This window comes from Camelus ferus, chromosome 22, assembly GCF_009834535.1.
Source record: "Camelus ferus isolate YT-003-E chromosome 22, BCGSAC_Cfer_1.0, whole genome shotgun sequence".
In the NCBI taxonomy this organism is placed as follows: domain Eukaryota; kingdom Metazoa; phylum Chordata; class Mammalia; order Artiodactyla; family Camelidae; genus Camelus; species Camelus ferus.
In genome coordinates this window covers 2,884,974-2,912,973 of record NC_045717.1, presented here as the reverse complement: position 1 = coordinate 2,912,973, position 28,000 = coordinate 2,884,974, and the positions used below count along the sequence as shown (strand labels likewise).

The 28,000-nt window shown below is 58.1% G+C and overlaps 2 protein-coding genes across 7 annotated transcripts; both read left to right on the top strand.

Moving 5' to 3' along the window:
- The first annotated feature begins 4 nt into the window (after positions 1 to 4).
- GRK6 (G protein-coupled receptor kinase 6) lies at positions 5 to 26,692 on the top strand. Of its 6 annotated transcripts, none has more exons than XR_004314191.1 (17): positions 5 to 229; positions 3,797 to 3,892; positions 4,825 to 4,937; positions 5,055 to 5,132; positions 5,493 to 5,593; positions 5,926 to 6,018; positions 6,134 to 6,197; positions 6,337 to 6,477; positions 6,805 to 6,995; positions 7,593 to 7,629; positions 7,725 to 7,815; positions 9,425 to 9,633; positions 9,724 to 9,861; positions 13,013 to 13,150; positions 13,231 to 13,365; positions 13,558 to 13,637; positions 14,016 to 14,032. XR_004314191.1 is itself a non-coding variant. In XM_032464984.1 (17 exons), exons 3-17 carry the CDS (start codon positions 3,841 to 3,843, stop codon positions 14,122 to 14,124), a joined length of 1,692 nt encoding a protein of 563 aa, XP_032320875.1. In that variant the 5' UTR covers positions 5 to 229; positions 3,213 to 3,316; positions 3,797 to 3,840; the 3' UTR covers positions 14,125 to 15,145. The 6 variants fall into 6 exon arrangements, 5 of the variants coding, with proteins under 5 accessions (XP_032320875.1, XP_032320876.1, XP_032320873.1 ...); XM_032464984.1 differs by lacking the exon at positions 13,558 to 13,637 and adding an exon at positions 3,213 to 3,316 and having other exon boundaries at positions 14,014 to 15,145; XM_032464985.1 differs by lacking the exon at positions 13,558 to 13,637 and adding an exon at positions 2,585 to 2,820 and having other exon boundaries at positions 14,014 to 15,145.
- PRR7 (proline rich 7, synaptic) lies at positions 15,281 to 28,000 on the top strand. The gene is made up of 3 exons (XM_032464987.1): positions 15,281 to 19,032; positions 26,561 to 27,214; positions 27,435 to 28,000. The coding sequence occupies exons 2-3, from the start codon at positions 26,803 to 26,805 to the stop codon at positions 27,830 to 27,832; spliced, it is 810 nt and encodes a 269-aa protein (XP_032320878.1). The 5' UTR covers positions 15,281 to 19,032; positions 26,561 to 26,802; the 3' UTR covers positions 27,833 to 28,000.

Sequence of the window (28,000 nt, the reverse complement as noted above, 5' to 3'; positions counted from 1 at the left end):
CCAGGAGGGGGCGGAGAGTGCGCGGCGGGCGGCGGCGGCCGGGGAGGCCCGGGAGGCCGCGGCGCGGTCACTGCGAGCCGAGCCGAGCCGAGCCGCGCCGATTGCCATCCGGCCCCGGCTCCCTCGCGCGATCCCGGCCGGCGGCGCGGCCCGGCGGGCCCGGCGGCGCCGCAGCCCATGGAGCTCGAGAACATCGTAGCGAACACGGTGCTACTCAAGGCCCGGGAAGGTGAGGCGGTCGGGTGCGGAGAACGCGGGCGCGCGGCCTCCGAGCTCCGGGGGAGCCCCAGCCACCGGATCCCCTAGGGCAGCTCGCCCGGCGCCCCGCACCTCGCGCAGACACGAGCCCTTCCGGCCTGTGGTCCTCCTCCTTTGCACCTGCCCCCCGGGAGCAGGAGCCCAGGAAGGGGCGGGGGTCAGGCCGCCGCCCTCGCGGCGGGCGCCTGGGAGGTTGGGGTGAGGGAGTGAGGGAAGGAGAGAGAAAGGAGGAGGGAAGGGTGGGACCTCAGCCCTGGGAGAGCCTCTCAGAGGCCTCGCCCAGGTGAGAGGTAAGAAGATGCCCCAGGAAGGGGTAGCCTACCCCACGTGCCCTGGGACCCAATTCAGGCGCGCAGCCTGGACCGGCACACAGTTGGTGCAGGGTGAAAGGTTTGGGGAATGAATTAACCGGGGCTCTGCGGCAGTACAGCCCACCTGACGTGGAGAAACTGTTGGTCACATATGCTACCAGCATGACTGTCACCTGCTCAGTGCCTTAGGACACTGGGGACAGAGGTGAATGGGTCACGATTTTTGCCCTCAGGAAGCCCACAACTAGAGGGGCACAGAAATAACTGGAAGGTGAGCTTTGAAGGAAGAGAGCATGCTGGGCTGGTGGGACTGTTAAGTACAAGCCTGGCAGAGGGAGCCAGTCTGGTGAACCTAGTGTCAGTCAGCTTCTCAGACGGTATCAGTAACTGCTCTGAGGGTCCTGGGGACACAGAAGGACCAAACCTGGTCCTTCTGCCTTGTGGTCAGTCTGCTCCTCATCTGCCATTGTCCACCTCAGTAATGTAATCACCAAACACCTACTCTGTGCCCTGTCCTGTTCAGGGTGCTAGGGACCAGCAGAGAAGAAGACATTTTTTGGATCTCTAGGGCAGGGAGGTCAGGACAGTTTTTCTACACTTTGCTGAGCTTCCAGGCCGAAAGAGCCATCTGCTTCATCTTTCTGCCCCATTTTACAAGTGGGAAACTGGGCTCGGATCAGGGACTAGTCCCCAGATCACACAGTGAGACTGGCTGACCAGGCCTGGGACACAGGATTCCCCCAATGTAATCTGTAGGAAGCCCAGAGAAACCTCCAGCTGACACAGCATCTGGTGCCCCTGCCTGCTGACCCCAGGAAACATGCCCATGCTGCCTGGAAGTGGACATGGCAGTCTGGGTCCTTAGTGCCCAGAGCCTTCCTTATCTCTTGTCTCTTATCCAGTCCTGGTGCTCGGCCTTCCTCCCAGCCTATGGGGGCATCTGCCGATTCTGTTCTGCCTCGTCATTCAGCCAGCCAGGGAGGAGGGGTGGCGAAAGCCTGGCCAGGCCTCCCTCCCTAGGGCTGTAGCCAGTCCTCGGGACTGCTGAGAGCACTGCCTTGCCTGGCTAGAGAATGTGGGCACCTTCCGACAGGCTTCCTCAGCCTGTGGATGAGGCATAGAGGGTTATGGCCAGATGGGGACCCATGCCTTCAATGGAGAATCCTTACTCCCACCTGGCTCTGCCCCTCCCACCTGCGTGGCTCTAGACAAGTCTTTTCTCTCTGAACTTCAGTAACTCTTTTTGTGGAATGGTTGGGGATGGGACATAAAAACTAATGGAAATCCCGATGGTCATGGGTCCTGAATCCTGGTCCATAGACTGATTATGCCGGAAACTCTGTTTGAGCCTGGGCCCTTGCCACCTTCCCAAGTGCTCTGACGCCCTGAGTGTTTGGGATTGTATGTATTTGATTGACACCTGACAGATGCCCTGCATGTTTTCGGTGGAAAAGGAGCTTGCGTGTGGTCCCAGGAAGCTGGGTTCGAATCCTGCCTCTGGGACCTCCCAGGCTTTGTGATCTTGGACAAATTGATTCCTCATTTCGGGACCTCAGTTTTCTCATACACTTGGGTCAGGTCTGGCAGAGTTGCTGTGAGGATGAAGTGGGGCAGCCCTGGAGGAATGAACCCTCAGTTAGTCCTTCCTTCCTTTCCCAGACCCCCAGAGGCACAGGGAGGGGACCAAGCTAGGGTGGGGAGGAGCCCCACTGACTCTGGTGGCAGTTCCAGGACAGGATATTTGCATGTGACTCTTCGCTGCTGCCTTGATGTGGCTGGGAGGAGGGAGAGGAGGAAGTAACTGGTGGGGGTAGCAGGCGGATGGAGGGTGGGGTGAGGGACCTGCGGGGGTGGGGGAGGAGTTCCCCTTCTAGGGAGGCCTTGCCGCGGGTGGGGGGCGGGGGTCTGTTGCTCACTCACAGTGGAGCAATGACTGTAGGGTATGCTGGGTGCGGGCTGCAGGAGGGCTGCTAGAGGGTTTCCCAACGGGTACCCTGCAGCACTTCCTTCTCCAGGCCACCGAGGTCAGGGAGCCCATCGAAGGACCCAGCCTTGCACCCTCCCTAGAAGGCGGCTCCTCCTCCTGCACCACCTGCCTTCAGCCAGGCCCCATGGAAACAAGGCTGGGTAAACCAGGCGGGAAACTGAGGCCAGGCAAGGGACCCACCTCTTGTCACAGCTCTACCCGGTGCTGGACCCAGACTCTCCCAGTCACCCTCACAATACTTCCGGAGGTGGCTTTGGACCCGAGGTACAGACGGAGAAGCGGAGGTCTCTAGAGGGCAAGTGATGGGCCTAAAGTGTAAAGTGGAGATTCAAACTGAGATCTGTGTGATTCCAAGACTCAGGTCCCTTCCACCATTTTCAACCTCATGGCCCAAGGGCCACATCTGGCTAGCCCTTTGTCATATTTGATTTATTTGGCTGAATGGGTTTTTAAAATTTTAGAAACCAGTATTTCATGTAACAGTTCAGATTCTCAGCTGGTTTTGAAAAGTCAGAAGAGCTGGCCCCACTGAGCCAGCCATCCTGCCTCGTATCAATCAGGCAATCAGCTACAGTTGTGCTGCAGCTGCCCTTGTTGCAGGGGGCACCGGGTCCCGTTCACCACACTCCCCACCACTCCCTGTTGTCTCCCATCAGACCCACGTTTGCCGTACCTGTCTGGCTCTGTAGGCCTTTGAGCTGCTATCCTGGTCTCAGCGGCTACAGATGAGGGGTCAGCTATCAAGACCAGGAATGCAGGGGTAGGGATCCTGAGGGCCAACCCTCTTGCACCCACTTTGTTTGAGTCTCTGATAGCTCTGATGCAGGGTCCGGAATAGGGGCCTGGAGCCTCCCTGGTGACCCAGGCTGCCTTCTGCCTCTAGCATCTCTCAGGCACATCCCCTGTGTCCTGGAACGTCTCCCACTTCTGGGCCTTGACTTACACAGTTCCCACCACTGTCGTATCCTTCTCTACTTTCCTCACCTGGGAAACTCCTGCCTGGTAGGAAGCAGCTGAGGCTGGTCGAAGCTACCTGCAAACCGTACCCTCCTGCAGCAGGGGCGCCCAGGGGACCATGTGTGTTCTGGAACCCAGCGAGGGCACGCTGGAGCATTTGGAAGGAAGACCCGAGGTGCCTCCTAGAGCAGGCTGGGCCCTGAAGGCCTCCGAACCACCTGAGGGTGGAGGGGAGGCATGGCGGGGGCGGGACTCGAGACCTAGCGCTTGTTTACTCCCACAGGTGGTGGCGGGAATCGCAAAGGCAAAAGCAAAAAATGGCGGCAGATGCTGCAGTTCCCCCACATCAGCCAGTGCGAAGAGCTGCGGCTCAGCCTCGGTGAGGCCTGGGTAGAGACAAGGCGTGCTGAGGCCAGAGGGACCTGCTGGTGCCAGGGGAGCCTCCCCTGAGACCTGGCCTCCTGGCGGAGGGGCAGCGTTGGGGGTTTCGGGGAGCAGAAAGATTGAAGCTGCACCACCCAACTGGTTTCAGTTCCTGGGCTTGGGGTGGGTGGAGGGCAGAGAGCTCACAGGACAGCAGGCGGCTGTTGGGGTAGGCGTGGGGAGTAGCATGGGGTCAGATATGGGGCGGTGTGACGTGTGACGGAAGCAGTGGAAGGGAGGGCCAGGCCCTGGGTGAGCAGGGCTTGCGGGACAGAGGGCGTGGTGGGGGCTGGAGTCAGCCGGCTGATTGACTGCACTGGGAGCCCCAGGCCTGTGCTCACCCCAACCCAGCCCCAGAGGTGTCCAGCCAAGCCTCGACCCCAGGGCCCAGGCCCCCTCTGACAGCCCGCACGTGGGCCAGGAGTATGCCATGGCTGCTCCCACTGCCGAGAAGGAGGCCTAGCCTTGAGCTCACCGGAAGCCACAGCTTCCTCCCACACTTTCGCCAGGCAAGCAGCAGGTGTGGGCCCAGGCCTGGCCAGAACCTCACAGACCGCACCCAACCCCAGCACTGTGACATATGCAAGTGATGTGAAGCAGGAGTCAGCGGCCGGAAGTGAGGACCCCGGCTCTGGAGCCATGCTTCTGGCTGTGTGACCTTAGGCTAATCGCTTAGCCTCTCTGAGCCCTGGAGTCCCAAGTTCTGATGGCAGTAACAATAGTGCCACCTCAGCGCTGTGGTGAGGGTTCTAAAGGACATAGTGGCTACCGTACTGCAGGGCTGGAAGCTGTTGGTGGGGCCCAGGGCCTGGCGGTGCAGACAGGAGTGCCCTGCTGGCTGGCAGGCTCCAAGTCTGGGAACCCAGCAGCTCCCATCTCTGCCCGCAGAGCGTGACTACCACAGCCTGTGCGAGCGGCAGCCCATCGGGCGCCTGCTGTTCCGAGAGTTCTGCGCCACGAGGCCTGAGCTGACCCGCTGTATTGCCTTTCTGGATGGGGTGGTGAGTGCAGCCCAGCCAACATAAAGGGTGCACAGAGGTCCCGGGCCACACATACCCCAGCTCCCCATACCTGTTGCTTCACCCAAACCCCGAGCTTCTCTGCCTCCTACCCTACAGGCTGAGTATGAAGTGACCCCCGATGAGAAGCGGAAAGCGTGTGGGCGGCGGCTAATGCAGAATTTTCTGAGCCACACGGTGAGTGAGCACTGATGGAGGGATGACAGCAGTGGGTAGAGCTCAGTGACGGGGAGTGGAATGACCACAGCCTGGGCAGAGAGTGCCCTGGAGCTGCTCCAGGCTCACCAGGCAGCACTGTGGGCACGGAGCCCAGGAGGGTGGGCTGGGGCTCTGGGTGGGGCAGCCTGCCAGCAGCTCTTCTTCACCCTGCTTCAAGGGGAGCAGCAGACACCAAGTTCAGCAGCTGGGCAGGCTGGTGCACCACCAGCCTGCAGCCACCCGCTAGCACAGGTCCGAGATCTCTGCCATCTCTGCTCTGGGAGTGGACAGCTGGCCAAGGGAGCCTCCTGTACTGAGCTGTCTGCGGCCTGTCCCCAGGGTCCTGACCTCATCCCTGAAGTCCCCCGGCAACTGGTAACTAACTGTGCCCAGCAGCTGGAGCAGGGGCCCTGCAAAGACCTCTTCCAGGAGCTCACCCGGTAAGCCTCTCCCTGCCCACAGGCTGAGAGTTGTGTTCTGAGGAAGGGACTTCTGTGGACCCAGAAGGCTGTGAGCAGAACAGCAGTTGGTGAGGGAGCTAAGCCTCTCACCCTGGCCTTGCCCCTGCTGTGTGACTTTGGCCAGGTTGCCTCCCCTCTCTAGCATCCTCAGCTTCAGTATGGGATGCATGTCTCCCACGTAGCTGGGTTAGCAGGAGGGCTGGCCGAGGATGCTGCCTTTCAGGCTGAGCATACACATAACGGGGGGCCTGGCCCATAAAGCTGAGAACCTGGGGTGTCGGCTTGACCAGTGGGCTGGGCATTCTCAATAGGCTGACCCATGAGTACCTGAGTGTGGCCCCTTTTGCCGACTACCTCGACAGCATCTACTTCAACCGTTTCCTGCAGTGGAAGTGGCTGGAAAGGTGAGCTCCTTGAAGACTGGGCTGAGGTGGGCCAGATTGGGCCAGGGTGCTGGAGTTCTCATGGGCATCAGGCCCCTGCTCGGCTAGCGTCTGTTCCCCAACCCCTTGCCCGCAGGCAGCCAGTGACCAAAAACACCTTCAGGCAGTACCGAGTCCTGGGCAAAGGCGGCTTTGGGGAGGTGAGTGGCCAGGCCAGAGCCCAGCAGAGTGCAGAGGTGGGGTAGGGTGGGCCCTGACCAGCCCCTTCCCCCTCTGAGTCTCTGTAACCCCAGGAAGGGCACAGCTGGTCCCCATTTACCCTATCTACTCTGGCCACAGGTATGCGCCTGCCAGGTGCGGGCAACCGGCAAGATGTACGCCTGCAAGAAGCTGGAGAAGAAGCGGATCAAGAAGCGGAAAGGGGAGGCCATGGCACTCAATGAGAAGCAGATCCTGGAGAAAGTGAACAGTAGGTTTGTAGTAAGTACAGACAGGAGATCCCCCTCCTTCCCCTTGGCCACATGCTGCCCTCCCCACTCACTGGAGTAAGATCTCTTCCCTACCTGACCCCCCCCCCAGGCACCGCCCCTTCCAGGCACTGCCCCCTCCAGGCACCGCCCCCTCTAGGCTTGGCTGGCTCTCTTGCCCTCATAGATGCCTGGGTGGGTTTGAGGCGTTGACACCTGGCCTGGGGAGCAGGCTGGGCCCCAAGGAGTGGCACTGAGGATTATTTGGGTGGCTGGTGCCAGCCCCACCACCAGGTGGCCCATGGCCCCTGCTTGAGGGCTTGGGTCCCCTTGGCCACAGGTGAGCTTGGCCTACGCCTATGAGACCAAGGACGCGCTGTGCCTGGTGCTGACACTGATGAATGGAGGTGACCTCAAGTTCCACATCTACCACATGGGCCAGGCCGGCTTCCCCGAGGCGCGGGCTGTCTTCTACGCAGCAGAGATCTGCTGTGGCTTGGAGGACCTACACCGGGAACGCATCGTGTACAGGTGCAGCAGCGTGGCCTTCCCTGCCAGGAGCCGCAGCTGGGCATGGGTGGAGGCTGCAAAGGGATGTTGGTGTGCTGGGGCTATCACCGCTGGCACAAGTCTGTCTGGGTTCTGGCTCAGGGCTCCACATTCACCCAAGCCAAGCAGACTTGAGAGGCTCAGAACGCAGGCTCTGGGGTCTGGTTGTCTCATGTGTGAATCTCGGCATTGTCAACCCCTTTCTGAGTAGCCACATTTGACAAATAAAAAAAGTACAGTCAGCCACCAAAATGGAGGGAGGACAGAAGCCCCTTGACACTGGTGGTGAGCAAGGCTGCTGGTTTTGTCCAGGAAGTCCCACCCCCTACCCCAGGTGGGAGCTGCCTTCCACTTGGCTAGTGAGTCCTGGCTGAATGGATCCTTTATCTGCTCCCTCGAGTTAGGGCTGCTGCGGTGGGGTAGGGTGGGAGGAGGGCAGGTCTGTCTGTCTGGCAGCAAAAGACTCCTGCACCTTGCTGCACATCCCATCCCAGGAGGCGAGCAAGTTAGGAGGGGGTGGCCCTGTCCAGCTGCCTGGCAAACTAAGCAGCATCTGACCCTGCCCTTCTCTCCCCACAGGGACCTGAAGCCAGAGAACATCCTACTGGATGACCACTGGTGAGTGAGGGGGGTCCCAGGGCAGGGATGGCAGAGGTGGGGGAGTCTGGTCTACCTGCCTAACAGGACTCCCTGCTTCTCTACCCGCATTCAGGTCACATCCGCATCTCTGACCTGGGGCTGGCTGTGCACGTACCTGAGGGCCAGACAATCAAAGGCCGTGTGGGCACCGTGGGCTACATGGGTGAGTCCCCCTCCTCCCTGGCCCACCAGCCTCCTGGGTCCTCTCGCTGTCCTGGGCCCAGTCCCGCCACTTCTGTTGGGCTGTCTCTTGCACCTCAGGGAATAGAGAGAGCCAATGCTCCTCTTTCATAGATGAGGAGACCCAGATTTTACCAGGGCCCGACACACTGCAAAGCCACAGCATTCACTCACTACATGTGCATTGAGCTCCTCCTGCTGGTCAGGCCTGCAGGTGGCTACCTGTGAAGGACAAGGGAGTCACACCTGTTTCCATGGCCCCAGCCCTTGGCTCCCTGGACCTGCCCACATGCCGAATGGGAATGCCCATCTGTAGTGGGGGCCGAGATGTGCCCCACCTGCCCCTTGGGACTATATGACACAGTGGACAGAGCTCCGGCTGTAGGTTCCACTTCTTCCTTGTTTTGTGTCCTTGGGCCAGACATTCTGTTTCTCCCAGCCTTGTAAAGCAATGATCATACCTGCTCCCTGGGTTGCCCTAAGGCACTTTCATCTTTAAAGATGAAAAGAGGCAGTAGAGACAAAATCCCCACGTGCTTGCCCTGGCAGGCAGGGGTATCCAGCAAACGAGTTGTCATCTTCTTTCCTCTCTAGAGAGGGAATATTAGAATATTATTTAATAATATTTAATATTAGACTAGTAAATCCAGAGGTTACAGGCTGGTAGCCACAAGGGCCTAATTTGGTAAATTTTTGTTGAAATTTAAAAAAAAAATTTTTTTTGAGTAAAGGTAGATTTATTCAGAGAGATACTCCATAGACAGGATTGAAGGCTGTTTCAGAAGGCAAGAGGAAAATATCAAAACAAATATATATACATAAATCCATGACTGGGACATTGTGCGGTATACAAGAAATTGACACATTGTAACTGATGATACTTCAATTTAAAAAATCAAAAATTAAAAAAAAACTGGAAAAAAAAGAAGGCAAGAAAAAAGCCACGAGGTGTGGGAATTAGGTGCTTAGTTTAAAGTAAAAGTAGTCAATAAGAAAAAAATACCAAAAAAATAAAACAAAAAGTCACAGAGTATGGCTGTCTTACTCAGAAGCCATGAGTTGAGGGGATTTTTCATTTTTATGGGCTCAGTAACTTCACATGCTAGAAATCAAATTGTTTTAAAAACAATTTCAGTTGGTCACCGACATTTATAACCCAGACAGCTTCACATTAAAAATATGGATTTCTGGGGGGGAGGGTATAGCTCAAGTGAGAGCGCATGCTTAGCATGCATGAGATCCTGGGGTTCAATCCCCAGTACCTCCTCTAAGAATAAAATAAATGAATAAACCTAAATACCTCCCCCCACCAAAACAAACAAACAAAAAAACATTAAAAAAAATACGGATTTCTGACTTCTCTTGAAAAATCATTAGCCCTAGGTCCTTGCTGGGCCGCATTAGCTCCTTTTGATGGGGTGTGTCTTCTACTCACCTCAGTCCCCACCAGGCCACTGACGGTGCCTGCCTGGCTGGAGCCAGTGGGTGTTTGAACTGGTCCCCAGCCTTGACGTGCGAGCTGGGCATTCCCAGGGCCCCAGGGCTCGGGTCCGCTTTATGCGTGGTCTTTACTCCTGTGCCCTCCCGCCCAGCCCCGGAAGTGGTGAAGAACGAACGGTACACGTTCAGCCCAGACTGGTGGGCGCTAGGCTGTCTCCTGTACGAGATGATCGCGGGCCAGTCGCCCTTCCAGCAGAGGAAAAAGAAAATCAAGCGAGAGGAGGTGGAGCGGCTGGTGAAGGAGGTGCCCGAGGAGTACTCTGAGCACTTTTCCCCGCAGGCCCGCTCGCTCTGCTCCCAGGTACGGTAGCCAGCGGGAACCCCCGCCGGCCGGGGCCGGGCCGGGAGCGCCTCTCCCAGGGCTATCTTGACCGCCCCTGCCCTGCCGCAGCTCCTCTGCAAGGACCCTGCCGAGCGCCTGGGGTGTGGTGGGGGCGGCGCCCGCGAGGTGAAGGAGCACCCTCTCTTCAAGAAGCTGAACTTCAAGCGCCTGGGAGCCGGCATGCTGGAACCACCCTTCAAGCCTGATGTGAGTGCAGCTTACTCCTGCGCGGGGCGGGGCCACGCCCAGGAGGGAGGGGCGGGAGAGGCTTGGGAGCTCCGCCTACTCCGGCGGAGGGCGGGGCCAAGCCCTGGAGGGTGGGGCGGGGAGGCCTGGGAGCTCCTGGAGAATTGGTCAGGACATCCTCGGTGCAAGTTTCAGCAAACTCAAGTGGTTTAGCCAACAAAACAGGATTCACTGGACTCATAAGAATGAAAAGCTCTGGGGTTGGATATAGCTCAGTGGTAGAGCGAATGCTTAGCATGCATGAGGTCCAGGTTCAATCCCCAGTTCCTCCATTAAAAATAAGAGGGGCCAGGGGAATGAAAAGCCCCAGGATAGGTCTAGCTTTTGGCATACTGGATCCGGGGCTCCAACAATGTTATAGGAATTCTGTCTTCCTCTCCCTCCTGCTGGTCAATGTGCAATTGTCTCAGGCAGCTGTCCCCTCAGTGTGGCATGCCTACACCCTAACAGCTCAGCCACCCCAATATTGCCCCTTGCCCAGTAATTTCAAAAGAAGTCCTAAAGGGGAAAAAAAAGGCCTAAGGCTGATGCTCATTGCCTCTGATTGCTCAGAGGCCCCTGAGCAGCCACACCTGGATCATATGCCCACCTGAGCCACAGCCAATGAGGGCGATCAGTTCCCCAAAGGAAAACCAAGATGCCTTGCCAGCAGGGAGAAGGGCTATTGGTCTGGCAGAATATCTGCTGCCCACCGCTCCTGGCAATGCTGACCTCCCATCTGTGGGTAGGATGTTCCCTGCTGCAGAGTCTCACTCATTTACTGAGCATCTCAGTGGGTCAGGCAACCTACTGGCAGAAACGTCCTTGAGTCATCAGACTCCAAGTGGCAGAAACCCAACTCAAACTTAGGCCCAACATGGAGCTTATTGGTTCATTTGGCCAGAAAGTTCCAGAGTAGGGCCAGTGTCAGGATGTCACACTGTGTTGCCAGGACTCCCTCTCTTGGCTCTTGCTTCAACTTGTTGACTCTTCTCCCACTGAATTCAGGCTTCTCTGTATAAAGTCATAGGGAGGGTTCTGATTGGCCAAGATTAGGTCATGTGCTTGGCCCCCCTTCATGTGTAAGGGAACTGAGTCCTGTGATTGACAGTTCACCCAAAACACTGGGGAGGCAGGAATGTGATGGATAGAACAGGTTCGTGGCTGTCAGCCGCACATGTGGTTCTTTATTCATTCAACAAATACCTGAATACCCATATGTGCCAGACCTCAGAATCAGTAGGGTCAACAGGACCCAGTCCCGCCTTCATGTTCTAGTGGGAAGACATAGCAAAATAAACCAGAAAGTGAAAAAGGAATGGTGGGGCATGGGAGTATTTTTAGACAGGATAGTTTCTGAGGAGCTGATGGTTAAGCAGAAGCCTAAAGTATGTGAAGGAGAGAGCCGTGCCAAGATTTAGGGTGTGAGCATTCTGGGGAGAAGGAACAGCCAGGCATTGAGGTCATGGTGCAGGGACCAGCCTTGAGAGATGGAACAGCAGTGAGAAGGCCAGTGTGGTCAGAGTGAGCATGTGCAGGGAAAGAGGCTCGAGGTCTTATGCTAAGTGTGTCGGGCATCTTTGGGGAATGTGGAGTGGGCATGTGAGATGTGGGGGGTGGGCAGTAGAGCAGAGGAATGGGAGGACATCTGGGGGCTGCTTCCTCTGAAGGATTGTGTCATGTAGCTGGGCCCCACCAGCACCCTGAGGTTTTGGCCTTGCCGTGGGCAGTTGAACTGAGAGCCTGACTTCCAGGCAGCCTGCCTTGGGGCTGGCGCTGCCACTCAAGTTGACTCCTGCTCCCTGCGCACCTCATCTCATTTGACCTTGAAATCTTCCCAGTGCCCCTCTGTCTTTCATTCAAAGTTAGAAAATCAGTGGCCTGGAGTTTAACTTTTTTAGAAGCAGCAGACGAAAAGCATGCTTGATGATAACAGTTTTTAACAGCTTTATTGAGATTTCATTTACATACCATGCAACTCACTCCTTTAAAGCATATAATTAAATGGTTCTTGGCATATTCAGAGTTGTGCAACCACCACCACAATCAATTTTAGAACATTTTTATTACCCCTCCCCCCCCAAATCCCCATGCCCACCATACCCATTAGCAGTCGCTCCCCATTCTCCTCTCCCCTGGTCCCTGGCAGCCACTAATCTACTTTTATGTCTATTAGCCTATTTGGGACATTTCATATTAATGGAATTATACAATATGGGGTTCTTTGTGACTGGCTTCTTGCACTTTGCATAATGTTTTCAAGGTTCACGAGTGTCGTAGCGTTTATTGGTATGCGTTCCATTTTTATGACTGAATAATATTCCATTGTATGAATATGCCATATTTTGTTTATTCATCAATTGATGGACGTTAGGGTGGTTTCCACTTTTTGGCAATGATGCTGTTTTGAGCATCCACATACAAGTTCTTGTGGAGACATGTGTTTTCACTCCTCTGGGATGTAGAATGCTGGCTTATATGGTAACACCGTGTTTAACCTTTTGGGAGAACTGCCAGATTGTTTTCCAAAAAGCAGCTGCACCATTTTACACAATGATGTTTTAATTGACATGCTTAACAGTAGGATTTAGAAAACAAGGTAAAGATGAAAAAGAAGTGGCCTTCTGAGGGGGAGGTAGGCTCCCTGCAGGGGGCTGGGGGGGTGCGGGAGGTGGGAGGGCTGTTTTAATCCACTGGTTGGCTGTGAAGCTTGAGGGGATGGACAGAGGACCCATCAGCTCTGGACCTTGCATGAGGTGCCCAGCTGAAGGAGCTAGCTGAGATTCAGCTGTGCTCCCCTCACCAGTTGCACGCAGACAGCTGTGTGCAGCTGGAGGGGGTGCCTGTTACTGATTCCACGAGGCGAAGTGGGGGCTGGTTCACTGCAGTGGGTCAGCTCTGCAGTCAGTGAGCAGTGAGGGATAATGGTCCCTGGTTTACAGAAGCACAACTTGGGCCTCAGGGAGAAGGGACCACCATGTTCAAGAAGTACATGGGGCACCTGGTTTTTTACTCCAGACCAGAGAGCTGCAAGAGTCAGGGCACAACCAGCTGCAGCTCAGCGCTGAGCTGCCCCTCTGTGGAGGGGGTGTGTATGGCGTTCCTGTCTGACCGCTGTCTCTGTCCCCCCCAGCCCCAGGCCATTTACTGCAAGGATGTTCTGGACATCGAACAGTTCTCCACAGTTAAGGGTGTAGAGCTGGAGGCCACTGACCAGGACTTCTACCAGAAATTTGCCACGGGCAGCGTGCCCATCCCCTGGCAGAATGAGGTGGGGCCCTGCCCAGCTGGTGGGGTGGGCTCCAGAGGGACGGCACTGGGGCAGCGCTCACAGCTGCTGTTCTGTGGCAGATGGTAGAGACCGAGTGCTTCCAGGAGCTGAATGTCTTTGCGCTAGATGGTTCGGTTACCCCAGACCTGGACTGGAAGGGCCAGCCGCCTGCGCCCCCCAAGAAGGGATTGCTGCAGAGGCTCTTCAGTCGCCAGGTAAGCCCCAGCAGTGTCCTCCCTGGGCCCCCAGCCTGGCTCCAGGGGACGGTGGGTGGGAGGCAGAGCCGGTGCCCGCATGCGCGGGGAGTGGGCATCCTCCAGCCGTGTCAGCGGTGCCCAGGGTCTCTGGCCTCATTCCCGCCTGTCCCCGACCCCTGGCTGGGCTCACAGCCTCTTTTCTCTTTCCAGAGGTGAGCAGTGTGGGCTCCCCGTGGGCTGGCCTTGCTGCCTGGCCTCGGGGAGCCACAGGCAGCCCTTCCATGGCAGAGGCAAGATGTGGGCGAAAGAAGTCTGGTGCCCGCTCCCCATTTCCCCCTCCCCACCGCTTCCATTCCCTGCACCCTGGCACCTGCAAGCTGCTAGCCTTGCTTAGCCGTCTGTCTCCCCATGCTCTGCCTCCACCAGCCCCAGGGAGAAGGCCTTGGCAGAGCCTGGGATCCACCTTGCCCCCTTACTTCAGCCTGTTGCCAGCAGCCTCTGCACTGATGTCCACACATGTCTGGCCTGAGCTGTTGCTCCAGGCCCCTCGTGGGGAGCCCCCTCCTCAGAGCATGGCCCCGGGCGGCTCCTGGTCTCCCCAGTGACGGCCATGGTGGCTAACTGCGCCCGCTCTGCCTCTCTTCCTCCGTGTCTTCCCTGCCCTCCAGGACTGCTGTGGGAACTGCAGCGACAGTGACGAAGAGCTTCCCGCCCGCCTCGAGCTCCCCACCCGCCTCTAGCCCCCAGCCCGAGGCACCCCCGGGCGGTTGGCGGTAGCAGCTACTCCAAGCGCTGTTTACAGTTTTGCACAGTGGTCTTCCCCCTTGTCCACTCGAGTTGTGGCCTGGGGAACACAGCCGGAGCTGTCCCTGGTGCCCTCTGCCCTTCAGCCCCTAGTCTGGCTGAGTTTGGCAAGGCCTGGGCTGTCCCTGGGACAAAGGTGCGTCCCTTCAGCTCTTGTCTGTGGAGCTCGGGGCTTTCTGTATTTATGTCTTGTACGAATGTATATAGCAACCAGAGTGTTCTTAAGACCTACCCTGGAGCCGGCAGAGGGGCTGCTGCCAAACTCCAGGCTCCTAAGGCCTGGCCCGGATGGGCGAGGCTGGGCCGGGCCAGGGTCCTGAGCCCTAAGCACTGTGCTTGCCACCGCCGACCTCCGAGTAAGACTTGTGCCTGCCCCTGCCGCCCTGGGCTCAGGCCGCCACGTCTGGGGCCCAGTGCTGTCCCTTCTCAGCACTGGTCAGAGCTGGATCTGGGGCCTCAGTGTCCCCTAGGCCTGTGCCAAAGTGTGACCAGAGATTAGGCTGACCCTGGGACCCCTCAGTCCACTGCCCAGGCTGTCCCAGAGGGGTCTGCCTCTGCCTTCCAGCTTCCAGGGCACCTTGTCCCTCATGCTGGGCCCCGTTCCTGAAGACACCTCTTGCAGAAATACCCCAGCCCAGGCCATAGGAAGGGTGGGGGCAGGGGTGTCCCTGGTCAACCCTCAGACATTCCAGACTCCCCTCATAACAACAGACACATGTGCCCAGCAATAATCCGCCCCTCCCTGTGTGTGCCTGTGGTGTGTGTGTGTGTGTGTGTGAGAGTGTGTGAAGGGGGTAGGCTGAGGCTGTGTGCCTGTACCCAAGGCCCCAGCCCTGGCCCTTCCCAGACTGTGATGGCCATCCTGGTCCCAGTGTTAGGGTAGCTCGGGATTACAGGGCCCCAGTTTTTCCATATTTAAAGCCAATTTTTATTACTCATTTTGTCCAGTGTAAGCTGCCACGTGTCTCTATGTGAATACAGTCTGAGCACAAAACTGGCCAGCTGCCCCTGCCTTTCTCTTTCTTGCCCCTGGTGGTCCAGGGGTCTTCCTGCTCCCCTGGCCCTGTTGACAGTGGGGAGGGATTGGAAGTGGGGCTGGTGAGGGCTGCCCTTCCAGCAAGGCCCTTCCCTGTCCCTCCAAGACCGCTGTGGGTAGTCTTGTGGTAGCCTCGCCAGGCAGCCAGGCTTTGGTGGCCTTTGGGCCCTCCAGCTTCCTCAGGGGGGGTGAGACCTGAGGGAAGAAGTCTTGGGTCCCCACTAGGGTGTGGGTCTGGCTCTGCCTGTGCTGGAGAGGCAGGCTCAGCTGGCAGTGTTTCCTCCAAAGCCAAGGTGGCCTGGCCACTAGCTGTGGGTTTAGAGCAGCCTGAGGTGTGAGGTGGGAGCTGCTGTTAGAAACACCCGCCCAGTTTGTCTTACCTGGACACCTGCTGTGTGATTTGCCCAGGGCCAGTGCACATGTGTTAGAACCATTCATCTGCTCTGCCTTTGAAGCAGGAAATGTGGCTGGACAGACAGTGGTGATGCTGGGAGCCATGCTGTGGCAGAGGTGGGTGGAGACCAGCCATGTGAGCATCAGGGAGGATTCTCTGAGGGTAGCAGTTGAGCCAGGCCTTGAGGGAGACAGTCATCCAGGGGACAAAGGAATTGGGGAGCATTCCACCTGTGCAAAGACTTGGGGGTGACAGCCTGTTGACCACAATTCTGTCCCAGACTTCACAAACCTGTCCCTGGTCCATAGCCTCCCAATGGCTCTAGTCCCCCAGTGATGCCCTGTAGCCACCATAAAGGTTTGTTCCTTGCCTCTGGGTGGGGCACCCCATACCACAGAGGCCACATGAGCTTTGTAGTTGGGCAGTTTTGGGTTTCAAGTCCCAACCTGGCCACTTGTCAAGCTGGCTTTGCATAGGCCCTTCCTCTCTGGAAAAATGGGTATGTTACCCATTGTTTCATAGGGTGACTACGAGAATCCACTTAAGCAGCCAGTCACCCCCTTGAGCCCCTGGGTCAGTCAGGACTCTTGCCTGCTGGGAGAGTGGGTGCTGGGTCCCAGGCTGGTGGCTATCTCAGGGGCAGCAGGAAGGTTCCAAGCAGCAACTTAACAGAAGGGGCCTGTGATGGCAGCCCAGCTCGTGATGGTCTGGGGAGCATGCGCTGCTGCTTCTATTAACTTGAGGCAAGAAGGGTAGGGAGAGGGCCTTGCCTGAGGTCTTCCAGCTGGTGATTGGCCATTGCAGGGTGGAGAGGAAGCCAGTTGAAGATGAAGTTTGGAGCCTGAGTTGCTCCAGGCTCTGTTGCAGGGGCCAGGGAAGGTAGGTAGGTCTTCGCATGCAGAGACCACAGCCCAGTGCAGGGCAGGCATGTGAGGATGAGTGCCAGGTAGATAGGTGGGTCCAGACTTCCCATCAGACTCCCCTTGGGCTAAAGAGACACCCAGGGAACTTCGTGGCTACGGTTCAGACCCACCTTAAAGTTCTTACCACAGTGGGTCCTTGACAGCAGAAACTTCCAGAATTCACTTCCCAAAAAGCCAAGCTCACCTCCTCCCCAACCAGCTCTCTGGTGGGAGCTGGGAACCTAGGTGGAGATGAGGCCCCTGCCAGCTTGGAGCTGAGTCCAGTAGGCAAACAGACATGGGAACAGTAGGACCCAATGTGATCAGCACCATGTTAGTGACGATTCTAGAGCTGGTGGGGCTGGGACTGCCACAGGACTGGGGCTGGGGCCAATACCAAGCAGGGGAGGCCCATTGCCACAAAGTTGTCAAGAGCTGGTACCCTCCAAAACACAGAACCAGATGCTCCCAGGTAGAGGAGGGAGGAGCCAGATGGATGGTCCTGGGCCTCTAGGGGTTTGGGATGGCTGTACATCGCGTAGAGGTGGAAGAAAGGAGTGGCTGCAGCCAAGGTCAGTGAGACTCAGCCACACCAGGCTTTGAAAGCTGTGTTCGGATGCGGGGACTCATATGGAAGGTGACTTTCCAAAGGATTTTAGGTGGCTGTGTCAGGAGGTCTACCAAGCATGTACAAAAGGACCCCGTGTTTCCTTTGGGTAAACAACTCTGTCAGTCCTTGTGGTTTAAATGGGGCTGGACTAGCACCCCCTGCATATACATACACTAGAGCGTGACCCAGATGGTGCTGTTAGGGATCTTTGGCTGCAAGTGACACAGCTGTCCTATAGCTACCTTAGAAAGTGTTAACAGGATATGGAGGAGCCAACAGACAGGACAAATCAGAACTGGGACAGCTTTGGGATCACAGTTGCAGACCCCATTCTTACCAGGGCACAACCTCCCGAAGCAAGATGCTACAGCTATGTTTATGTCTGCATCATTGAGCCTAGCTCTGAACCCAAACCAGGCTGGGAACCTGCTCAGTGTGCAATGGAAGAGCAGGGCACTTGGGTTCACAGGCCCACTCTGATGGCACTCACAGGGTGCAGTGAGTTTCCCTAGTGAAAGCAGGGTGCTCATACCCAAAGAAAAAGGAATGGATATGGGTGGCTGAACACATATCCCCTCCCCTATACCTGCATCACTCAACCGAAATGAATCCAAAAAGCCCACGTGGGTTGCTAGAACTATTAGGGAAGAACTAGGGTTCTCAGTTCCTCTGGGGATCAGTGGCAGGATACAAGCATGGAGCTATGGGGTCATCCTCACCACCGCTTGGGGGGATATTTGCCTGAAAATGATGCAAATAGAGAAGAAAGCTGAGTGGAGAGAACAGATACATGCCTGATGTCATAGCTGGGACACCTGGAACAGATTGTATAGGAAAATGTAGAGTGGCAGGTGGACAGACTAACATGGGTGATATCAAGGAGGCTCCAAGATCTCCCCAACGCGCTCCAAAGGCTAGTCTGAGGCAGGGCTAAAGGAGCATGTCCATAACTAAAAATCTACCCGTGGACTTCCCAGTTACATGAGCCAAATGCCTTTGGGCTCAAACCTATTTGTTTTGGGGTTCTGTCACTTGCAACTCAAAAAGTCCCAGCCTATATGGTGGCGGAGGGTGTTTTGGGAAAATCACCCTAAGTATAGTGGAGAATTTGGACTGGAAACAGAGAACCAATTAAGAGGTTTTGGACAACCAGTTTCAGACTCAGCCTGAACAATGGGACCCTCACTAGGGCTCACCAGTCTTCCCTGGAGATGAGCAGGGTCCATGGAGGCCAGGACTATGGATCCAGCACTAGGTTCTCCTCCCTGTGCTATTTACTAACCATGCGGTGGTGTGTGCTTGCTGGAGACAGTAGGAAGGGCCGTGAGTTGGGAGGGGGCCCTGGATTTGTGGATTGAGTCACACTGGGGTGCCCGACTGTTCCACAATCCCCCCACCTCGTGTGTGCGGTGCTTGTCAGGAGATGGCCGGGGCCCGGACTTGAGTGCGCTCTCCCAGTTGAGCTGTGTGTGTGTGTCAGGGTTCTCGATCTCAGCAGCCTGGCTCAGCATCCTGTGTGCTCTGGTCTGCCTGCGTGTGCCCGGTGCGGACAGCCCGTTGCCAGGAGCTGGGCGGTGTGGCGTGGGCATTCCCTGTGCAGGATGATCCCGGCGCCCTGGGTGCCGAGTCTCGGTGCGACATGTGGGTGCTGGGTCCTCCGCCTTTCGCTCCCGGGACAGCCTCCTCAGCGACGAGTGGCAGGGGGTGGGGGCCCTCTGCCGGCTGCCGCGCGCGCGCGCGCACGCCGGGCTCGGTACGCGCCGTGTACGTGCCCGTGCGCGCGCCCCGCGGCTCCAGCCCAGCGCTCGGAGCCGCCTTCGCTGCCACAGTCAGCTCCCTGGGGCCGCCGCCGCTTCCCCCGAGTCGGGGGCTCTGTCCGCGGGGCCCGCGCCGCTCGCCCCGAGCCAGGAGGACGAGCTCGAGGAGGATGCCTGGGCCCGTGAGTACCGCGGCGGCGGGCCGGGCGGTCCCGGAGCGCGGGCGGAAGATGGTCCCGGGGCTGAGCCCCTCCCCGCTGGCGGCCCCGCGCCCTGGCCCTGGGTCGCCGCCCCGGACCCCCTCCCCGGTCAGCCCCTCCCCCAGGCCACACCAGAGGGAGGGAGAGAGGGAGGGAGAGGGAGGGCGCCAGTGAGCGAAGGAGCTGGAGCGGGGCGCGAGCCGCCACCGGTTCGCTTGGAAACGGTTGCCACAGCAACTGGGTTGCGCTCCCCGGCAACGCGGCTGCGGGGCGGTGACGCCCCCTCCCCCTTCCCCCACCCCACGAGGGGCGGCAGCCCGGGGGCGCAGTGGGAGACGGGGAGTGGGGACACCCCCTCGCCCGGTGAGGGAAACTTCGCCCCTCTGGTCTGTCTAGGTGTGCCTGCCTCCACAGCTGTCGAGGGTGGGGGTGGGGGGCGAGCGGCCCCGTGGGCACGAGCTGGCTCCCACGTGGCTGCAGTCGTCGCAGCAGGGCTCCTAGGGTGGCTGCAAACGTGGGGGCGGCCCAGCCCCTGGGCTTGCGGTGGGGAGGAGGAGGCATGGGTCTGGGGTCTGTGAGCTGCCACCCCCCACCCCCACCCCCGCCTGCGAAATGACCTGACCCGAGTTGGATGCCCCAGAGGCGATGTTCCCTACTAGGGGAGAGGAAAGAAGCTCGCATCCTCCTCTTTATGGCTAGACATGTGCCAAACCGCGGCCTGGGCCCGCGGCGGGTCTCTGCTCCTCTTCCCAAGCCTCCATTCTCCAGGGAGGGGTGGGAGCAGCGTGGGCAGAAGCAGAGGGAAGGACACTGCTGACCCAGGGAAGCTGAAGCCCAGGCCAAATGGGATCGCCCTGGCCCATTGTCTGAATCACAAGTGTCCCTTTCTTGTCTGAGCACAAAGCCCAGACTGTGCTGAGTGGCATGCAGGTTGGCCGGCGGGCAGGCCAGCGCCACATGGAGATGCCCTGTCCTCCAGGGGAGCTCCTCTGGGAGGAGAACGGCCGCTGAGTCAGAGGAAATGACCTCTGGCTCCCCTCCCAGCCTCCCCTCAGTGGGTATGCTGGGGAGAGAAATGGCCCTCCTGCCAGCTTTCCTGGGCCTGACTCAGCAGATGCCAGCCCCGACCACAGGCCTCGGACCCAATATCCCAGTGACCACAACCACCCTTGGGTTTCCTTTCCCATCCAGGGAGGTGTCCTAGGTACCAGAGGTAACCATTACCCTTGGAGGCCTTGGCATAAGATGCCCTTAGATGAGTGGTGTCCTAAGTCAGGCTTGAGTCTCCGCAGGCAGGAGTGCCTTTGGAATTACTCACAGGCTCCTTTCGTTCTGTTCCTGTTCTGCTTGAGATCTGTGTTCAGTGCTCTGCATCCACTATCTCCTAGTCCTTACACCAATTGTGCAAGGTAAGTTTATTAGCCCCGTTTTAGAGGTGGTGACTCTAGGTTCAGGGAGGTAAAGTGACTTGCCCAAGGTCACACAACCAGTTAAGTGGTGGAGCTTGGTTTCCAGTGCAGGTTTCTCTGCTGGCCTGGCCCCTCTCTGCTTGCTACATACCGTCTCTTGTGACCCAGGCAGAAAAGAACTGTAGAGCCTTCTAGAGGAGCGTTCTTAACCTTCTTCCACAGTCCTCCAGGGAGGAAATCCCCTGTTTTTTAGGCCTTGGTACACCTTGTCTCCTTCCAGCAAAATCAGCCACATGCTCTATAGGACTGTGCCACTGCTCTGCTGCCTCCCTCCCTCCATTTCTTCCCTCTGGGGGAGGCTCAGCAGTAGGCTACCTCAGTCCCCTGGGAAGCCCCCGAGGCCCTCTTCCTTGGTTCGTAGGCTCTGTGGCCTGGTCACCTTGCAGTCCTGGCTGTAGCAGGAGGAATTTAGCAATGATGGGCCCATTGCAGCGCTGGGCCCTGTGGATGCTCCGTTTAGCTCAGGGGTTGCTACCCAAATGCCTCCAGGGCCCAGGTCGACCAGGGTGCTAATCGGCTGCAGTCTGTGTTGCCATGTGAGAAAGTGAACTTATTATGACCAGATTGTCCCATTTTCAAGGTGAGCCAAAAACCCAGACTTCTATGTAAAATCTCTTGGTTTTTAAATGTTGGCAACTAATCATAATATTTTTTAAAAAATGATTGTGGGCCAACCAAACATGTCCATGAACTGTGTCCAACCTGAGAGTCACGAGGCGGAGACCTCTGGTCCATAGGAGAGTGATGGCAGTTTTTGCTGGACCACCTCCAGGCTTGTGCAGATGTAGCACCAGGGGCTGGTTTTCACATTTGAGCCTCTTGAGGCTGCAAGGTGCCGGCATTTGGCCTGTCACCTGCAGCTGTGTATGCTGGGCTTGAAGTATTTTCACATTCCCCACCAGTTTTGCTCCTCCCTTGGCACTGCCAGGCAGGTCTCATCATCCCAGCGTGACAGGTGAAGAAACTTCAGCTCAGGCGTGGGGGACGGCTGGGATGGGGTTACACAGCTCGGTCAGGACAGAAGCAGGATTTGAACCCAGGGCTCCCCACTCAGTGCTCTGCCTGTTCACCAGGCTCCCTTAGAGGAGCAGATCTGAGTCCAGTAGACACTGACCCACTAGGGCCCCAGTCTCGGTTGTCGTGTTTGCAGTTTCCCGAGCCCTGGCTTCCTGGCTTGGTGCCAAGGTTGGGTCACAGAGACACTACCTGTAGGTGAGGGTGCCAAGTCAGTACTTTGGCTAAGCTGGAAATGAGGTTCTGGCCAGCTCCAAGCCTGGCTGACTGGCAGCTGGGACAGTTCCCATCATCTGTGTCTGGCTTCAGTTCATCCGTCTTGGTGTGGGAGGAGTGTAAAAATGTCACCAGTGCCTTCCTGAAATGCCCTTCCTGCTGGGACAGCAGGCTTTGCAGTCACCTGGCCTTCACAGGCACCCAGCCATGTGGGCCTGAGCGGCCTCAGCTCCTGCCTGCAGAGTAGGGATGGCATCCTCTCCCTCTGGGAGAATGAATCTAAAGAGGTTAGCGGAGGCCTGGTGTGTTCAGGGCATGCGGAACACGTGAGCAGTCACCTTCTCCTCCCCTCCCCTCATTCCACACGCCACACTCTCCTCCCTCTCTCCTCTGTCCCCTGCTCTGAATTCCTGTCCCTTCAGTTAATCAACAGCTCTGGCCTCACATCCAGGGCTTCCTTGTGTGACCCAGAGCCCCTGTTACCTGGGATTCCCTCTGTCCACTCCAGAACCCCTGGAGATATCTCCACGTAGGCTTTTCCTTTTATTCACATGGCTGGATGGGTCCTCAGATCTCTTAAAACCTCCCTGGGAAGGCTGAGAGCTGAGAGCTGGTCTTTCTCAGTGACATTTTGGTGAATGGCCAACATTTCCCAGGAATGACTTAGATGCTGACCCAACACTTGAGGTGTTCCCTGTCCTTACAGCTAAAAGACCAGACAGGTAACTGGACATCTCCGAGTTGCTCCCTCAACAAGTGGCTTTTTAGCTACTACATACTTGAGCAGATGATCAAGACAGATGCAGCCTCTTCTGTTGGACACAGGCCACTGCAGAACACTGTGAATGATGTCGCTGGGCTTCTCATCCAGCCCTGGGGGGTGAGGTAGCCGGAGGCTGATGTGTCTGGGGGGAGACAGGCGAGGCCACGAGGCTGAGTAGCAAGGGCAGCAAGACTGTGTTGCATCTGGGTTCAGGAGAGGGCCTGGGGGAAATGGGTGACGCGGAGAGTGGTAGGCTGCGCAGGAGAACAGTGGAAGTAGAGAGTGGTGGCAAGCATGGTAACAGGGGCCCAGGTGTGAGGCCACGGTGACCTGGCTAAGCCAAGGAAGTGGACAGATAAAGACACACTGCACTGAGGGTTCAAAACAACAGGATGTGGCAGCTGGAGTAAACGGCAGGCCTTTTGCTGAGATAAAAGGCCCAGCAGCAGATCTTTGGGATCTAAGGCTTTGGTGCCAGGGTTCTTCATGCAGAGGAGCGATGTGGGAGGGCCCCAGAGCAGTGCACCAGCCCTAGACTAAAAGGTTTGTGTGACCTTGGGAGTCATTTAGTCTCTTTGAGCCACGTGTTCTCATCTGTCAAACGGACAGAATGCTCACCTAGTTAGTTCATAGGGTGACTGAGAGAACTCTGTGGCAGCCAGTCCTGGGGCGGAGGGCACCTCAGGGACACGAATCTCTGCATCCCGAGCTCTCAAGCTGCGGTCTGCAGTGCTCATGTTTGTCAGGCATCTCCAGGCCCTTTGCGTGGGTTAGCTCACTCTTCCCCGTGGTCACCAATGAGGAAACTGAGGCAACACGGAGGTTAAGAAACTCACCCCACCCCCAGCTCTCACTCCTGTCCCCCTGCTGTGCTCCCAGCGGGTGTGTGGCCTGAGAAAACCCTACAAAGTGATACACTCACAAACTCCACAAATAAACCAAGAAGGCCTGAAACATGTCTAGATAACCCACAAGAAGCAAGAAAAGAGAAAGAGGAAACAGAAAACAAATCATAAACTGGCCGGCTTAAGGATGAGTCCTGCTGAAGGCACCACTCCTAGCACACAGCTGGAGGTGGTGTTTGCTGGGGACCAGAAGTGTGTCTGCAGGGGATGGGGAAGGTGAGGGGCCGTGAGCAAGAGGCAGGGTCTGCTTCGGAAGGGCTCCCCGGACCCTGGCAGGAGCGTGCACGGGGTGTGGAGGGGTAAAGGGACAGAAAAGCTTGAGAAGCTTGGCCTGGCTAGGAGGAACACTTGGAAAGGTCTGAATGAATCCCTTGATGTTTATATATTGGGCACCTACTGTGTGGATTAGATGAGATGTTACTGATGACTCCTGTGGACCACACTCAGGGCAGGAGGGAGGCTCATGCAGGATTCCTGCCCTCTGGACCTGCTGGAGCACCAGGGTGAAGCAGCAGCCCAGGAGGGAGTGTCATCACCCCCCCGACCCCCACCCAAAGTGGGCACCAGAGCCAGCCAGTGTGGGGGTCAGAGGGCCAGCTCAGCTGTGAGACCTTAGGCAGACTTCCTCTCTCAGACCCACAGTGGCCTAGTCTGTAAAATGCAGCAATGGTTCCTGCCTCCTGACTGGAGTTTAGCTGAATTAGGAATAAGAATATCTGCCAAGGACTGTCTACTGCGTGTCAGGCCTCGATCTCGGCCCCTTCATGCAGAATCTTATGTGATCTTCAACACCGCCTTCTCACTGGGGGTCTTGCCCATTTGATAGATGATGAGACAGGCTGAGAGGTGACAGTGGCACCCTGCAGGTCTTGGGGGTGGCCTGCCCCAGCCTGCTCTAATGCCCAGCCAGCTGAGCCAGACCCCTCCGGGCACAGTCCCTGTCCTTTGTTCCCTGTTAACCCCAGAGCTGCCATTCCATCTCTCCTTTACCCTATGGCCTTTTACTCTTAAGCTGAGAGCTGGTCGCCAGAAGCACTAGGGCTTTGAGGAGAAGGAGCAGGACAGTGTGTTTTGGCTACAAGCTGGCCAGACTGCCCCAGGTCCCCATGGCTGCGAGGTCCTCCCATACTGAGCACTCACCTGCATTTATTTACGTCTCACTTGTCCCTTAGGGGAAAATGTTTCAACATAAGACTTTAGATTCAGACTCAGATAAATCCCTTATTAGCTGTGTAACCCAAGGCAAGTCATTTCCCTCTCTGAGCCTGTCTCTCCATCAGATGGGCACGACCCCCAGTGAGAAGGTAGTGTTGAAGATTATACAAGATTCTGCAGGGAAGGGGCCTTGAATGAGTCCTCACACAGTAGACAGTACTTGGCAGGTATTTGTATTTCTCATTCAGCTAAACTCCATCACTTCCAGCCCCAGAAGTGCTTTTCTGACCCAGAGCTGTTCCTGCCTTGCCAAGGAGCCCCCTAGTTCGTGCCAGCTTCCTCAGAGCATTCCTGAAAATTCCTGTGGGCTCAGGAAAAGGAGAACACTGGATTTAATTAACTCCCAGTGACTGGCAGCATCGTGTTTTTATCTGGGCTGCGTCGCCATGGCAGCCTCATGGTGGGGTTGTCGAGGGGGCGGGTGGAGCTATTGTTCCTGCCATTGTCTGTTCTGGAACTCGGGCCCAGGAGAAAGGGACTGGCATGGGCACCAAGTGCCACATGGCACAAAGCAGCCATGGAGTCAGACAGGAGCCATCTGGGGAGAACTGTGGGGTGGCCAGTATGGCCTGGCTTCCCCCCAGCTTGCTCTCAGACCAGTGGAAGCTTAATGTGGAGTCCCCAGCATGGGGCTCAGGCCCATTGTGGCTCCCAGAGCTGAATGCATGTGTGCCTTGGTTGGGCATGCTGAGCATGGGGGGCCCTTGGCGCTCCTGGGAGGGGCCCCCAGGGTAGCGCAAGCAGCAGCACTCTCCCACACCAGGCTAGGGTTCTGTGGCCAGGCTTGGGGTCAAATTATGGCACTGCTGCCTGCCATCCATACACCTAATTGTGTAAAACCCATAAAACAGGAATAATTCCAGTTACCCCAAAGGGTTGTATGTGAAAGCCTCTGGGTATAAGGAATTCAAGAAGGGCTCATTTCTGTTCTGAGGGGGTGGTGAACAGTTGCCTGCCACGGTCCCTCCGCAGTCAGGGCTCCCTCCTACATACTTCTTAGGATGCAAGGTTCCCCTCTCAACCCTGGCTGTGGAGAGGAGGAGGTGGGACTAGAGGTGCCCATCTGGAGTGATGCGGGACCAGGTGGTACCGATGACTTCAGCTAGTTTTCTGTCTCTGCAGAGGGAAAGGAACTGGGGGAAGGGCACAGCGGCCTGGAGCTAGAAGGGCAGGGCCGAGTGGGGCTGCGCATGGGTAGGAGGCTCGGGAAGCAGAGACGGAGCTGAGATTAAGCGGGCGGAGGCGCCTAGAGGAAAGGAAAAGAAGGAACAGCCCACGCTCACGGCGCGTTCAGCGCAGACAAAGGCAGGCCGGTGGCACGCAGTAGCCGCGGGAACCACCCATCCGAGTTCCCGCTTCAAGAGCGGCGACAACCAGGAGGCCGCGGTGCGGACAGTAATGTTCCACGCTTTGGGCAGCCAGGGGTGGGAGTGGGTGCAAGACCTGGGGCGCCAGGGGCTGCCCGGTGTGTATGCACAGGGCTGAAGCTGGGGGCCGGCGGGCTGCTTGTGGGGCCCTCCTCGCCGCAGAGCAACCGCGCTGTGGCTCCTCTTCAGAGCCCTGGGAGTCTGCCTATGGGCCTATCAGGCCCTTTCGGAGCTGAGGTCCTTGGTCCCTCGGGGATGCGGATGGAGAAGCTCCCGTGCAGACTGAGGCCGAGTCCGGCCTTCGCGCGCCCCCTGCTGGCCGGACTGGAGTAACCTCGGCTGGGAGGCGGCGGCAGCGGCAGCCCGGGCTCAGATCCGGGAAAACCCTACCGGGGAAACCTCGAGGCGTGACGTCATCGAGCGATGACGTCACCTGGCCCCCACGGAGTGCGGGGGTTCCGCAGAGGAGGCTTCCCCAGGATTGCACGGGGCACCCGCTCGGGCAGGGAAGTCGCCGGGGGCTGCTGCGCTCCTTCACCGCGTCCTGTGTCTGTCCCACAGGTCCCGCGCGGCCCCGGGTGAGGCCCGCCAGCGCGCCTGCCGGCGCCATGGGAAAGAACGGGAGCTGCTGCTGCTGCCCCCCGCCGGCGCGCGCACGACTTGAGCCCCGCTGCGGGCAGCCCCCGGCCGCAGGGCCCCGAGTGACACTGGCGGCGCCTGGGAGCGTGGCGCGGGCCCGGGGCCACGTAGAGGAGCCCATTGTCCAGTGAAGGAGCCGAGGACCCGCCGCCCGCGCCGCCGCCATGGTTATGTCCCAGGGCACCTACACGTTCCTCACGTGCTTTGCTGGTTTCTGGCTCATCTGGGGTCTTATCGTCCTACTCTGCTGCTTCTGCAGCTTCCTGCGCCGCCGCCTCAAACGGCGCCAGGAGGAGCGACTGCGTGAGCAGAACCTGCGCGCCCTCGAGCTGGAGCCCCTGGAGCTCGAGGGCAGCCTGGCCGGGAGCCCCCCGGGCCTGCCACCGCCACCACCACCGCAGCGAGGCCGCCTCGAGGCGCCGGCGCACACCCATCAGCACGTACACGTGCACCCGCTGCTGCACCACGGGCCTGCGCAACCTCACGCGCACCCGCACGCACACCACCACGCGCTTCCGCACCCGCCGCCGCCGCACCTCTCCGTGCCGCCGCGGCCCTGGAGCTACCCGCGCCAAGGTAAGTCCCCACCTCCGCCAGGAGGCGGCCTGGGCCACTGGGGTCGGGGAGGCCTCGGCGAGGGGCGGACTCGCTGCTGACCCGCGAGGCTTCCAGCGGAGGGCCTCCTTGAAAACCCAGGAGGAATCGGGCTGGGTCTGGGGTTGGCGACTGGCCAAGGTCTCTGAGGGAGGTTGGGGACAGGTGGCCTCACGCCCTGAGACTGCTTCCTACTCCGCAGCGGAATCGGACATGTCCAAGCCACCGTGCTACGAAGAGGCGGTGCTGATGGCCGAGCCGCCGCCGCCCTACAGCGAGGTGCTCACTGACACGCGCGGCCTCTACCGCAAGATCGTCACGCCCTTTCTGAGCCGCCGCGACAGCGCGGAGAAACAGGAGCAGCCGCCGCCCAGTTACAAGCCGCTCTTCCTGGATCGGGGATACACGTCGGCGCTGCACCTGCCCAGCGCCCCACGGCCCGCACCGCCCTGCCCTGCGCTCTGCCTGCAGGCAGACCGCGGCCGCCGGGTCTTCCCCAGCTGGACCGACTCGGAGCTCAGCAGCCGAGAGCCACTGGAGCACGGAGCTTGGCGCCTGCCGGTCTCCATCCCCTTGTTCGGGAGGACTACAGCCGTATAGAGGGGCGCCCGGCGTTCCGGGCCCCACCTGCAGACTCCTGGCCTGATTGCGGGGCTTTTTAAATGCTTCCCTTGGACTGTGGGGGGTGGGGGGGGGTGGGGAGGGAGGGATTTCTTACCCCGTTTGTTACATTTTGAGGATAATAAAGGTGTGTGATCTGGTTTGGTA

Excerpts from the sequence above, each read along its gene's own strand:
- GRK6 (XM_032464981.1), top strand. The coding sequence starts at position 178 with ATGGAGCTCGAGAACATCGTAGCGAACACGGTGCTACTCAAGGCCCGG. Across the intron at positions 3,893-4,824 it reads AGAGCTGCGGCTCAGCCTCG|AGCGTGACTACCACAGCCTG; the intron begins GTGAGGCCTGGG and ends CTCTGCCCGCAG. Across the intron at positions 7,630-7,724 it reads ACATCCTACTGGATGACCAC|GGTCACATCCGCATCTCTGA; the intron begins TGGTGAGTGAGG and ends TACCCGCATTCA.
- PRR7 (XM_032464987.1), top strand. The coding sequence starts at position 26,803 with ATGGTTATGTCCCAGGGCACCTACACGTTCCTCACGTGCTTTGCTGGT. Across the intron at positions 27,215-27,434 it reads CTGGAGCTACCCGCGCCAAG|CGGAATCGGACATGTCCAAG; the intron begins GTAAGTCCCCAC and ends CCTACTCCGCAG.